The sequence below is a fragment of the Rhodamnia argentea genome, chromosome 7, assembly GCF_020921035.1.
Source record: "Rhodamnia argentea isolate NSW1041297 chromosome 7, ASM2092103v1, whole genome shotgun sequence".
In the NCBI taxonomy this organism is placed as follows: domain Eukaryota; kingdom Viridiplantae; phylum Streptophyta; class Magnoliopsida; order Myrtales; family Myrtaceae; genus Rhodamnia; species Rhodamnia argentea.
Window position 1 is genome coordinate 26,638,714 of NC_063156.1, and position 15,007 is coordinate 26,653,720.

The 15,007-nt window shown below is 38.8% G+C and overlaps 1 protein-coding gene across 1 annotated transcript; it reads left to right on the forward strand.

The window, feature by feature from the left end:
* The first annotated feature begins 6,518 nt into the window (after positions 1 to 6,518).
* On the forward strand, positions 6,519 to 9,274 carry LOC115742486 (gibberellin receptor GID1B-like). Its single transcript, XM_030676789.2, has 2 exons — positions 6,519 to 7,052; positions 7,779 to 9,274. Exons 1-2 carry the CDS (start codon positions 7,014 to 7,016, stop codon positions 8,772 to 8,774), a joined length of 1,035 nt encoding a protein of 344 aa, XP_030532649.1. The 5' UTR covers positions 6,519 to 7,013; the 3' UTR covers positions 8,775 to 9,274.
* Positions 9,275 to 15,007: the final 5,733 nt, after the last annotated feature.

Below are 15,007 nucleotides of genomic sequence, written 5' to 3' on the forward strand. Positions count from 1 at the left end.
TTAGGCTATACTTTGAGGCCTAAAGTGTTAAATTTATTTATTAAGCCTAGGATGCATGCATCCAACAAACTCCAATATGATGCAGTCTAGTTTATTCTGCCCTATAAATCGAATCATTCACGAGAGAGGTTCTTCTAGACAAGTAGATCCCTTCTTAAAGTCTAGTCTAAGGAAAATTTGTCGGGTTTGATTGCCTGGGGATATATTTATTTATAATTTACCTAGGAAAACTCGTCGGTCTAGTCAACATTATGACATGGTCCACTCAAAGGTGTGTATTCACAGTATACTTTATCGAAAATTAAAATCAATTGTCGAGAGCAAGCCCTAGAAAACAACTTACCCCTACTCATTCGAAAATGCACATGCTGCTTTGTTTTTACTTTTTTTTTTATTTTTCCCTTATCATTGATTTGCACATATTGACTCGCGGTCCCTCGAGAAATTTAAGGAAAAACGCGTCGAGAATTTATTGGATGAAACGACATTGTATTAAGTGTAAATTTCTAACTCGCATCGTTACAAATGGTTGATTTTTTTTTTCGGTCGAACAAATGGTTGACTGACTAGTACCATAATTGGCACGTCACATACGTTTCTTCATACATCACTCAAAACAAGAACGATTATACTTTATCCGAAAATTCATCCTACCTAACTCGTGAACCATTGTCATCTACGCAATGGACACATGTGATTATGATTGGACCCTTTGGCGGTTATTTTAGTTGTGTATGCTTAATTCACGGTAAACATGGACATTAGTGATTGGTCGCCTTTTCTTTTCATGTCCTCTTTTAATCTGAGAAGCCTCACATTCATTGAACCGAGTGGGGTTTGCTTTAACTTGTACTTTATATGGAGAATCTATGCGTTTGAGCTTTCATGATTTGATTTTTATATCCACTGTACATGGTTCGCCTTGTCTCCAACCACCAATAGAAAAATCAAATTTTTGGAGGTAACTAAACTTGGTCTTCTATATTCAACCCCCCCCAAAAAAAAAAAACTTGGTCTTCTATTGTGGCAAATTGAGATTATTTATCTCACGTACTATGTTTACCGGTGCGTTTCAAGCATCGAAATTTGAATTGAATTACTTGTCAGTACATTAAAAAGTATAGAGAGAGCATATTCTTCTTATTCAAACCAAATCTTAAAAGGGATATTCATCACTTACCTTGATAACCAAAAACCTTCGAAAATTTGAGATGGTTTTCGATGCAAACATTATACATTTCTGACGTCTAGTTGCAAACATTTCAATCCAAAAGAGGGCACGAAAAGGAAGAGAGCAAGCGTCTTGTCCAAAATGAAGAAGAAACGACGGTCGTACGAGCAGAGAGATCTAGTGAAGTACGTTGTGCAAAAATAACAAGAAAATCTTCTTGTGCCCGCATTTACTGTCTGACGAGAAATCGTGTAATAAAACAGGCGACAAAGACTTTTTCGCGCTTTGTGGGATTGACCCGAACGGCACAAGAAGCCAAAAGCTGTCCTGAGTTTGTTGACCCAAACGCACTACAAGCCAAAACCCAACATCGGCCTCACGTTGTTTTAGGAAAAAGAGTGGGAATTTATTATAAACCTGACTATTTTATTTTTTTTATTTTGCTAGACAAGTGGTTAGGGGAATATTGTAATTTCTAATGCATTAAGCCGGCGCACTTATTTTAAATCTATTTGCAAAATTTTACATATCAATATCATCTTCACGGTCGAAGTTTAATATGGCTACAATCTCAAAAGTCGACGGGTTGAAGAAGTAAAAGATGATAATATCTCCATATCACTCCGGGGGTGTAATATTTTATATTTTTTTTAATAAAGCTTTCATTCGATGCTTGTGACGAGAGATTTTCCATACACTAGCGAGGATTAGTTAGCATGTGTTTTGATAAAAAGTAAAAGTAGTCGAAGGTATTTTATTTAACATCTCGATAAACAACATTTCTTTACTTGATAAAGGTATAGGTGACCCGTTAATAATATCCAAAGTAAAATCACTTATGTTTGGTAATCGGGATATAATTCAAGGTAGAATAAAATTTATCTTATCCTATGTTTAATACCTGCTCAAGACAAGATATGTTAAATATGTCTTGAATTTTATGTACTCGATCCGGTTCATCACATGGCCCGACATATTTTTTTGTGCTACCCAAAAGTAGAGAAAAAATTAAGATTTAGTTCGTGACGCGGAGAGTTGCGCCGATAGGCCTAACTCGGAGCAAGCGAACAAATCTCTATAGCGGTACGAAAAAATCTCTATGGGGTTTCCCCGAGAATTTTTTTTTTTTTTTGCTCTATTTATCTTGCGATTATGGTTTTTTCGTTCGGATGGAGGATTTTTCTTACATGAGAGACTTGCGAGCCATGTGCTTATGTTCAGCCGATAAGATCGACTTCTATAATATGTACTTTTTTTGATTATAGTGGAATTTTGTTTTGCCTCGCCCGTGAACGTAGATCACCTTGATCGAGCCATGTAAATCATTGTGTTCTGTGTTTGCTTTTCGCATTTGTTACAACAAGATAAGAGGAATTTAGCCCGAACAAAATTATCCCATGAGAGAGGTGAGATAAAGGTCGATAGGATTTATGATAACCATAATATAAAAGTTATTTTTCTAGAATAACAAACTTCTTAAATTAATAAAATTAAAAATAATATTTCCATTTTAATATAAAAAATTCAAAATATAAAAAATAACCAAAAAACATCATTTTTAATTATTCCTATTTTTATTTATACATACAAATTTCTTGTAATCTTATAATATAAAATAAAATATAAATATATTTATCATTTATATTTATTACGTATTGTAGGTATTTTATGTATGTTAGTATAGTTTTTTTTTTTGGTCGGATATGCTAGTATAGTATACTGTTTAATATATTTGTATTTGAGAATGATGGAAGGGGAAAGAGTAAATAAAAAACAAAAGACGAAAAAATAATAAAAATTAAGCAAATAAAAATGAATTAGGCAAGAGCGTCGTGAGGCACTTACCTTCCTCGTTTGTGAAGTTTTTAGGTTCATTTACACTGATGTTACGTTTGTACCAAACAATAAACATAATACGATGTGAAAATATTCGACTTTTGTACTACGATTAACTAAACAGATAGTATATAACAAAATCTCCGAAATAGCGAAAATTTTATGTATATTTTATTTTATCTTTTGGTTGAAACTTGTGAATTGCGAAAATTTCAGGTGGTAAGAAGTTTAAAAATAGCGAAAACACGACGGTAACAATATTTAAATTGAATGAAAAAGTTAAAAAACTCAAGCACAAGAAAGCAAAGCGGCTTTTGGGAAAATAAGATAGATACAGTACAAAATTGGAAAGGCAAGAAAAGGTCAAAAGAAAAGAAAGGCATATGCTCAGTGTGTGGCACATGCTTAGCCACCTTCATACAAGACAAGGGATGCGGCCAAACTCAAAAGGACCAACATGTTAATACAATATTATTTTTTCGACCAAAAAAAAAAAATACAATATTGTATTTTACTCCTTTTCTTTTATAATTTCTTTGTTTTGGGGTATTAAAAAATAAGCACCGAGAAGGAATATCATTAGTTTTCGTGTTGGGTGTGATTTTTATTTTTCAAATCTGAATTATCCCATATTAAGTATGCTCGATACACCGGTATAAAAAGAACGAAGAGTTGGATTAATGTATTTTTTTTTATTGAATTTGATTTCGTCGGGACTGTTGGGATTGTCCCACGTGGAGTTGTGGAAGGGGTTGGTGGTCGGTTTATAACTGTGAGGAAAAGTTTGGACCTTTAAGCTAGCTTATGGGATGTTGAGAAAGCCACAACATCAATATTTCTTCCACTCGACCTCTTTTTCATTTTTTCGCGCCCACTACTGACCACCGCAGGTCGCCGCCACCGCCACTTATCGTTATAAAGTGGCTTTTTATTTCAGAAGTAATTTTTTTATGCTTTTATCAAATGTTATTCTCTGATTATAAATTAAATTTTAGAATATAAATTAACTTCTAAAGTGAAAGTGTTGTCACGCGCGCCCTTGACGGTGCGGAAGAATACGGTTTTTTCGGAGCGAACTCGCTTATTATATTTTGCTGCTCCCACATTTCCCGTTCTGGCCCAAAGGAGGGAAAAAAAATAAGGGAAAAAGGGAGAAACCGTGATTCGTTTTCTTTTTAGGTGGGGGGGAGATCACGACCTCGAGATGAAACCCCAGGCGGACGCGTGGCAGCTCGAGGAGGGGGGGTCCCGCTAAAGGGTGGGGCCCATGGTAGAGAGTTTTCGGGACGTCGTATCGGATTCAAAGGCTCTTCCCCGCCCCCCACCCCGTTCCGCAACAAAATCGTCTCTCTTTTTTTTTGTCCCTCCCCGTCCTTCGGGACGATGAAGAGGAAGGTCTGGTCCCGTCTCATCAGGTTTCGGCTGGGCCCCACGCAAGACAACGTGCCACGTGTCGCTCGCCCGCGACGATAAGGATGCGACACGCTTCCACCGGATACGACAAGAACCCGAGCTTGCCCCCAACAGCGACAAGCGGCCGAACAAAAAAAAAAAGTAAGAAAGAGACGGGGCAAAAATAATTCCTAAAAAATAAATATAAAAAAAGGGGAAAATGGAAAATGAAAAAAATGAAAAAGCGGCATGCCGTCACGCGCCCAACCCCGCTACCGGACAAAACACGTGTCTCCCTCCTCGCCCGGCTTTCTCGTGATTTGGGGGTGGCAGCGAGGGTAGATTGGGAAATCCGCCGGGGCCCCGGGGGGTGGTCTGGCGTGAGCCAATAGGACGGGCTTCGGGGACAATAAGGATTGCGTGTTTTTTTGGCCTCCCTTGTTCTTTTGGCGTCTCTCTTGTTTGTTTTATTTTCTCAGTAATTTCGATTATTAATCAGACGATGGACTAAAATTGAAAGTTCGTAGTTTTTGAATTTATCAAATCGATGAATTACAACTAAGATAAACAGTAACCCCGCACAACATCTTCAAAATTGGACTATTCCGTAAAAGACCTAGCACTTGAAACGCGTTAACGAGAATAAAACGATAGTACTTATTAATTAATATAATTTAATTGTTAGGGTGCATGACCGTATATATTGGCATGTTGTTAGTCCAATCAACTCACTAAAATAGTTAATCTAAATGAATTTACTATTTAGTAGTTGTTCTGCTGTCAAGGATTACCGATCAAAACTTTGAAAACTTTTCGTATTGAATATAATTAATCGCATGTTTAATCGAAACTTGATACCACAGCTTCTATTCCATTGGCATATGCTCGGCTATTATCGGTCGGAGGGACCTCCACCGCCCCGACAATCTTAAAAGGGGGAGTCAATCATAGGATTTAGAAAAAAAAATGTTAAGAAAAAGGAAAAAAAAAATTCTTCGAAGTTGACATTAGAACCGCAACATGTTGACTTGAAATGGTCCATATAATAAATGCATATTTCACTATTATTCTTTCATGAAATAGTGAAAGGAATCGACTTTAGTCGACCGTCGGCTGAATAATTTTTTTTTCTCTGTAAATGATATAAAAAGCATGTATTTTAGCTTATGAAAGCTCGTTCGTTAAGGTAAAAATTCATCACGTCACCGGTTCAATTTGTCTATTCCGTAAATGTAAGACTCGTGAGATTATGAAAATTAGACACGAGTAAATTTGATCATCAAAGCATGTTTGAACACCATGACCTATTGTGTGTGTTGCTTACCATATCTTGCATTTGATATTTTAACGGAATCGATACTTTGCAAACCTTTTGTGATTTGATCGATTGCCTCACGGTATTTCTTTGTTTTTTTTTTTGGGTTAAATAGAAACACTATAGCATCAAATATCTTTCGAGGTATGATGTACATGAAATGAACAAATCAATTTTGAGAATCATATTCACCTATACGTAATGCGTCAAGTGGTATATAATAAGAGTAATTTTTAGATTACGGATCTCCAAGAGAGAAATTCTCGATTCACATTCTATTTACGATGATTTACAAGTTTAATATATTTTTTTTTCTAGCTTTCGTGGCTTTGCACACCCAAAATATTTCATATTTGGTATATAACTTTGAAATTAGGTCTTGAAATTTTAAGTGAGAAGTAAATGGACTCCTAAGGGCATGCAAAATTTTCAAAGTGGGGAAAAAGTAGAAATGACCAAAAGTTGAGGGAGCTAAGTGAAAAATAAATCGACCCGAAAGAGCATTTAGAAATATCAAAGTGGGGAAGAAATAGGATTCGGTAAAAGTTAAGAGGATATGTTTTTTAAAAAAAAAAAGATATGTTTATTTTACGAAGAATGAATGGTTAAAAAAAAAAGTATAAAAAAATAATAGATAAAAATATATTTTAAATTATTCATGAGACTATCGATACTGTTAAAACATTTTTTGTTAATCAGTTATTTTAAGGTAGTGGGACCCACTTGCACTGTATAGCTCGGCCGCCCCAGTTTGTCGTCTCCCTCGTCTCCGTTAACCACTCGCTCAGCTCCGTCGTTCCCTCTGCGTTTAACTTTAGACTCTCTCTCTCCCCCCTCTCCCCTGTCTGTAGTCTGTACTTTAAGCTCTAGTCCCTCTCCATTTCTCTCTCTCTCTCTCTCTCTCTCTCACACACACACACGTATCTGAGTAGGATCTTCGATCTCACTCAAATTGCGTCTGAGCCATCTTTGTTCTCTTGTTACATCAGAAGAAGAACTGTCCCTTCCCCTGTTCAGAGAACCACCCCCTGCTCCTCTCTTCTTCAACGAGGAATCTCCGGCGCAAATTAACCCTCACGCACACGACGCAGCAAATCACCCGCGCAGACACAGAGAGCGAGAGAGAGAGAACAGGCCAGCTTCTTCTTCATCGCTCTCCAAAACTCTCCGGCCGTTATTATGATTCTCAGAAAGGCTGTCGTGGCGAAGCTCGTGTTTTGGGTCTAGGCTTCTTCTTCTTCTTCTTTCTGCTGTTCGTCGTCTTCTTTGGCCTCTGGGTTTCGGATCGCTCGTTGTGTCATGGCTGGTAGTAATGAAGTCAACGCCAATGAATCTAAGGTGCTTCCTCGAATCCCTCTGTGATCCTTCAGCTTCTTGGTGTTCTCTTTTCTTGAACAACCCCAGTTGTGGTTGCGCGTTCGGGGAGTTTGTGATGGTAATTGTAGGTGATTTGGCGATCTGGTTTGTGGGGTTTTTCTGGATGCTTCGATTTTTTTGGAGGCTTTCACCTGCAATGGACTCGAACTTGTTTGTTTGGAAAGGTGATGCCTGAGGTGATTTTGCTTGGTTTGTGGAGAAAAAGCCGTGATTTTTCCTTCCCTCACTGCGAGTTCAAAAAATTTGGGTGATTGTGGCTACCCGTGCTGTTCAATCGCAGTTCTGATTTACGATCTGTTTGATGGCGCCTCTGCTTCTGGTTTTTTTTTTTTTTTTTGGGACTCGTCTTATCTTAGATTCCTTTTTGTCTTAAGTTTAGTGGTTGAAATTTCAATGTTAATTATAGCAAATGGAGAGAAGTTCGGGCTTGATCGGACGAAGAGTTTGGCCTTTTCACATTTGGAGGACGGCGGGTCATCCTCGCTCCTACCTTTTTCTGTTTCCTTTTCCAGTAAATTTCCAACTTCCCTGTCAATGATATGATCTTTTCATTTTGCTGTGTGAATTTCTTGGTTTCTTGCTACAAGATGCTCAAAGATCGATCTGTTGTTTAACATGTCGAATTCGTGTCGCAATTGGTAAACACTCCAAGCACTAATTTGTGTCTTTCCTCTCTTTCTCTTGTAGAGAGTTGTTCCCTTAAACACATGGGTACTCATCTCTAACTTCAAGCTAGCATACAATCTCCTCCGCCGGCCCGATGGGACCTTCAATCGAGACTTGGCTGAGTTCCTCGACCGGAAAGTGCCCGCCAACTCCGTCCCTGTCGAAGGAGTCTTGTCGTTCGATCATGTCCATCGCGCCACTGGCCTTCTGAACCGGGTGTACTTACCGGCGCCCGACGGTGTGTCTCAATGGGGATTTGAAGAGATCGATAAGCCTCTGAGCACCACCGAGGCTGTCCCTGTCATTTTATTCTTCCACGGCGGGAGCTTCAGCCACTCCTCCGCCAACAGTGCGATTTATGACACCTTCTGCCGCCGCCTCGTCGGCCTTTGCAAGGGGGCGGTCGTGTCGGTGAATTACCGCCGCTCGCCCGAACACAGATACCCCTGTGCCTACGACGATGGTTGGGCAGCCCTGAAGTGGGTGAAGTCGAGACCATGGCTGATGAGTGGGAAAGACTCTAAAGTCCATGTGTATTTAGCTGGCGATAGCTCGGGCGGTAACATCGCTCATCACGTGGCGGTCAGGGCTGCCGAGGCCGAGGTGGAAATACTAGGTAACATCCTTCTTCATCCTTTGTTTGGCGGGCAAGAAAGAACTGAATCCGAGATGAGATTAGATGGGAAATACTTTGTTAGACTAGAGGAACGCGATTGGTACTGGCGGGCTTATCTCCCCGAAGGGGAAGACCGCAACCACCCTGCCTGCAATCCCTTTGGTCCCCGCGGCAAAAGCCTCAAGGGGCTTAAGTTTCCAAAGAGCCTCGTCGTCGTGGCGGGTCTGGATCTTCTCCAGGACTGGCAATTAACTTATGTGGAAGGGTTAGAAAGGAACTGTCAAGAAGTGAAGTTGCTATATCTGAAGGAGGCCACGATTGGGTTTTACTTCCTCCCGAACAACGAGCATTTCTACTGCCTCATGGAGGAGATCAAGAACTTTGTCAAGATTGACTGTTAAATATAAAGACCCACTTAACCTTTACTTACTTACAGGCAGAAGCAGTCCATACATAACACAAGCTTGACTGTTTTCGGGTTCTGTACTCGGTTTTCCATCTATCGCGGTGGTGGTTGTGTAGTATTTTTCTTCAGGGTTTTTCTTCCCTCTCTTTGCTGTTCTAGCATTCTTGGCGGCAGCATGAATGAGAGTTGTATCGATCGGTCGGGTCTCTTGAGAGGGTGGCCTTTGTCGTGGCGGATCGGACTCTGCTATACAAATTAGACGGATCGTCTTACATCTACTATAACCTCTCACTGTGTTAGGCTTCCAGCTGAGGAGGATTCCTGGGGTGGCGGGGCTCGTGGCATCGACGCGTGGTGGTCGATCGATCTAGTCTTAGCAGGTGATGATCATTCTTAGGAGCACTAATTTCTGAACTTTGATTATACAATCCTTGGTATGGAAATATGTATCTGATACTTGTGGCCTAGAGCAAATACAAGAAGAGGCTTTTGCCTCTGTATGTTTTCCCTTCTCAGTTGGACTTGGTCCTTTCTCCTCCTCTTCTGATGGCGAAACGAACGAAATCACTGCACAAACATAAGCAAACATCAGTCGACCAAAAGAAAACATCAGTGCACGAAGTGCAGGGCTTTGAAATTCTGCTAAGGCACAAGATTCTCGTCTTTGATCTTCCACTTAGTCATATTTGCATCCCCACTAGGAATTTCATGTCCAATCAAAAGTTTTAACACGAGGATCGAGGTACGAAACAAGCATGTGGCGTGGCGGACCATCCCAGAAGATGTCCCCAACGCCAAACCCCCATCCAACAAGAATTTTCCCAGGAAAATGAGAGAAAGAGAGGAAAATCATTGGGGGAGGGGTCAAAATCATGGGCTCTCGCCATCTTTCCACCTCGGTTTGATTAATTCTTGGCGGCTTGTGATTGCCCCATTCTTATGATGATGGAGGAGTGTGCGTTTGGAGCTTTGGGAAAACAGCAAAGAGCTTGTGTTGAATTTGTCTTTGTTTGGAGGAGGGGAAACCCATCTATCGATGGTTGGGATTTCTTGGATCTATTATGAATTTTTGGGGACACTTGCTTTAATTTATTGTTATTTGCTTATTTTCTATTCTTTTTTTTTTTTTAATATGGTGGGGTTGCTCTTTATAGGGATTAAATTAATGGGGGCACTTAGTGGTAGGAACAGCTAAGCAGGACAAGGACATGGAACCTTGTCTCAATTTGACTTTCTAGGCCCTCTTTAAAAAATCTCTTTGTTTCTTTGCTTAGGATATGCTCTTTCGGCTTTGCACACGGTTCACTCCTAGTGATTTATTTAAGCCCCCACTAGGGGTCTTCAAACCGGTTCAATTTAAATAAGTGATTTTCCCTAATCTTTCCTTGTTCAGATTATCTTGGCGTTCTCTAGTTGCCAATGTCTTTGTTGTCAAACTGTCCCCTGAACATCTGGCGTGAATGCATTTTCTATTAGGGACAAGATGGAGTCACTGTTTGACAAAATGGCTTTTTGTTTAGTAGTCATTAGGGATAAAGACTCCATTTGATTGGTTGGAAAGGGCCTTCCTTTATTCGCAATTGGATTCCATGCGAAAGAAACACCGTCCAAACCAATCACGGAATCAGTTCTCAAGGCATAAAAGATATGACGGAATATGTGTTTGTTTCTCTCGAAGAAAGTTGTGATTTTTCTTTAATGTGATTAACATAAAGACGCCATTTGATTGGTTGGAAAAGACATTCCTTTATTCGCAATTGGATTCCACACGAAAGAAACACCGTCTAAACTTATCGCGGAACCGGTTCGCAATGCATAATAGATATGACAGAATATGTATTTGTTTCTCTCGAAGAAACTTGTGATTTTCTTTCATGTGAAATCGGTGTAGTATTCTTACAAAAAAAAAAATCGATTTAGTTATAGTATGATGAGTATGGATCTCTCGGAAATAAGTGCATTGGAAGTTCTAAAACTTGTTGTGAATGTGTAATTTAGTTTTAAAACTTATCATAAAGTGTAAAGTCCTAAAACTTGTCAAATTGGTCCAATCAAGTCATTTCATTGACTGCATTGTTTGAAAGTTTTAAGGCTCAATTGCACTTTCATGACAAGTTTATGACTTGATTATAATTTTGGAAGTTTTAGGATTCGATGACACTTTTGTGACAAGTTTTAGGATTTGATTATAACTTTTAAAAGTTTTAGGATTCAATTCCACTTTTGTGATAAGTTTAAGATTTCTAATGCACTTATCCCTAATCTCTAAAGTGATCGATGTTTTGAGAATGTGTGGTCGGCCATTCCAAATTTCTAATGCATTGAATGAATTTATCTTGCGGTCACATATCTTGTGTTCATGTTGAGCTCCATCTACATTTGATACGAGACATTTCATTTTGCCATCCATTGGATGGTGCATATAATGTCACAATTATGATGACAAGAACAAATTATGAAATTGTATTTCATGCTCATAAATGGGGATTGCAATTTATTCTCACATTTCATGGCATCCTATTTATTCATGCCATGATTTTTTAATAATTTTATGAAAATAACTCATACTTGTGCATGTAGCCCCGACTACGAGCAATTCGAACGCAATTGATGGAATTCGAATACGTGACATTTGACTATTGAACTGGAAATTCCTCAACGCCCCAACCGACTATATAAATCCAGGTTTTGTTTATTTTCATTATAGCCTTACAATATTTGTTCTTGATTTTTTCTAGTGTAAGCTGACGTTTATCTTATATAACATTTTGCTGTCCAAGCACCTCCAAGTTCAAGATATGATAATCCAAAAGTTAGGATACTATGGCTCCATTTGTTTGCGCAAAAAACATTTTAAAAAATATTTTTCTTATTTTCTTATGTTTGGTTCGCTTAGAAAAATGAGTAAATGGTCTTTTTTTCCTAGTCAATGGAAAACCTATGCTAAATTCAAGAAAATAATTTTCTCTTTAAAAAATCGAAAATATGACTAGATATCGGTACTTGGACTCGAAACTTTATGCTTGGTACCCCAAACGCTAGTTCCCGAGTCCCTAGCGCCCAAGATCGGGTCTTGGCGCCTAGGCCCGAGTCCATCGAGCCCAAGCCCATGACCTTGATGCCCATGCTCGAGACCCCAGTAACCATGCTTGGATCCCTTGGCACTTATCCCCAATGCCCCAATATCGGGGCTCGGGTCCACAATGGTCAAGAGTACAATCCCAATACTCAAGCTCAAAATCCCCAACACCCGAGCCCGGGTCCACAAAGGTCGAGTGCGAGATCTCGATTCTCAAGCTCAAAATCACCAACACCCAGCCCGAGTCCACAAAGGCCATGCCTAGGTCAATAGAAGCCGCACCCTTGGTGTCCACGTTCGAGTCAATCGAGGCCTAGCTCAAGTCCTAGGTGCATATGCTTTGATGTCCAGAACCCAAGTCGGGTCCATCGGGGCCCGGACTCGGGACTCTAGTGCTCATATCGAGTTTTTGCCTATGTGCAAGTTACTAGTGTCCGAATAGTATATGTCTATTTAGGAAAATCAAATTAGATTTTCCATACCAAACGACGTAAAAGTATTTTTCAGTTCATTTTCAGATTTCAACTAAATACCCAAAAATATTGTCATTCTTCTAGAAAATGACTTCTTGAAAAGTATATTTCAAAAATGTCACATTTTTCTCGAATAAATTGAGCCTACCTGAAGGCTTTGGGTGAATAGCAAACCACGTTTATATGATCCATTAAGTTAAACTTCATATGTGAATTTGCAAATTGAGTATAAAAGCTAGTGACTTCACTCAGTACACTTCTGTTTAAATCGAGGTGTTCAAATGAAACAATAGCTGGCTTTTTTCCTCCTCTGCTAAGGCTTTCTCTCTAAGAAGCAGCCGCCATCTAGCTCAAAAATTTCTGAGCTGCCCCTCGAGGGAACTCCCTCCCTCCCTCCCTCCCATCTCCCCTCTCCCTCTTTCTCTCCCTTCCTACCCTTCCCTTCTACCTCTTTCGTAGCTTGATTTCTCTTTTATGTTTCTTGTGTTCGTGCCTTTTTTCTCTCCCAACCTGCTCTGTGAGTTCGTGTTCGTGAATAAATTTCTGTTGCTGGTCTTGGGTGGATGTGAAGACAAGCTCGGCCATTCATCTGATCGACAACCAACGAGGAGGATGTTCGTGACATGGCTCCACAACCTCTTTAGGATTAGGCCGCTCTTCTTTCCTGATGTAGATTTGGGTCAAGTTTTGGGGATTTTGCTATCTCCGAGTTAGATCCAAATATAGATTTGGGAATTCTTTACATATATTTCAACATTTTAACGTTGGTGTTTTTGCAAGGTGGTGGTGATGAGGGTATCGATCCTAGACGCATACCGCAAGTCTTTGCAAATGGAGTGAGCGAGCTTGGCGTGTGCTTATCACTATATTTGGTGATCGGTCGTCGAACGTTTACCTTGGCATATCCGTTCTCGAGAGTTGAGCATGTGCTTCCAGCTGCAAACCGTGCTTTGTTATGTGCTTTTAAATTTTTTCTTTATTTCGCAGTTATTTGGGATTTGCTAGAATTGAAAGCCTTCTACATACCTCTTGATTATTCTGATATATGAATGGCTTCTTGCAAAAAAAAGAATGAAACAATAGCACAAATTTATCATCGGATGTGGAAAAAAAAAGGTCAAAATTAAAGTAGTAATTACACCAAATCCTGTAAAACTGAACTCCACTCGAATATGTAAGGAATTTTACTACTTATCAATTAGTTGCGATTTGCTGTTTTTAACAACTTATCAACAAAAATTTCATTTGCTGAACTTTAAAAAATATGCTTGATTGACTTGATGACCTCGATTTTGAGACTATTAACGTAATTTCTACATAAACGATGTTTGTCTTTCCCCCTTTCGTTGTCTCCATCTCTAATTCACGATGGGCGCCTCTCTCAACTATTTCCTTCGTACTAAATCTATTAAAAGAACACATATCAAAACCCATTTCTTAATCTACACTTGATTGGCTAGGTTGTTATAATGGTTATTTATAATCAGTAAATGAAAAATAAATGAGTTTAGAACAATAAAGCCCAAAATAATTACGGTGTTAAATGAATTCAAAATTTACTTAGACCTAATCCATCTCTATAATTCTCTTTTCACTTTCTCTCGTTGTCGTGCTCGTTCACTCCATGCTCATCTAAGTTTGAGTATGATTTTTCTTAATTTAACATAAGTGTTTTAGTAATATAAGTTGGGTTGGGTATAAGTTGAGTATGTGTAAGGGTTACCTAGATTTATAATATATGAAAATTGGTCAAAACGAGTTAAATGCATCAATTTGAATCAGATTATTTTTCGACCCGGCCCACCTATTTGATGGGGTTAATCCCCTCGCCCTTCCCCCTTCTCACAGACATATATATGTGTGTGTGCGCGCGCGCGCGGGGGGTGCTAATATATACAACAGACATTAGTTTGTTTTCGCTTTTAGGGTAAAAGAAAAGAAAAGAAAAGAAAAATGTGATTGTGTTTGATTTTTAAAAAACGACACCAAGGATCCCTAAACTTTAATTCAATGCGCAATATAGTCCATGAACCTTAGTGCAATGTGCAATGTTATCCCTAAAATTTTAATTTGACACTGAATTATTGGTAAATCTTCAATTTGATCTCTATATTATGTGAAAAAAGACTCAAATGGAAGGACTACATAAATCATTTATCAATAAGTCAGGGACCACGTTGAATAAATTAAAAGTCCAGGGATAAGATTGTATTGTACCAAAATTTAGAGACCACATTATAGAAATTAAAAGTCTAGGGATAATATTGCACATTAGATCAAAATTAAAAAACTATTTATGTCATTACCCAGAATATCTTCTATTAAAAGGTGGCATGGTTCCGACCTTAATTTAACCCAGCTCAGCATTGCTTCCTCGTACAAAAGGATGGCCCACTTTGTCACGGAGATGGCTTTATTCTATAGTCTTAGACAGATGTATGACTCTGATAGAACTAATTTTGTTTGAAATACCTTCTGTAAACATATATGTGATTTTACCTTTTTCGAAGTAGAATCGCGTGACAGATTTTCTATGCATCAACCGGTTTGTATCTATCCAGCTTTTGGTAGGAAAATTATCAAAAAAAAGTTCTAAATCTATTCTAATTGTGTCAATTGAGTCATAAACTTTTTGCATCCGTTTTAATTCGGTCTATTTGGCCGATCAAAGCATAA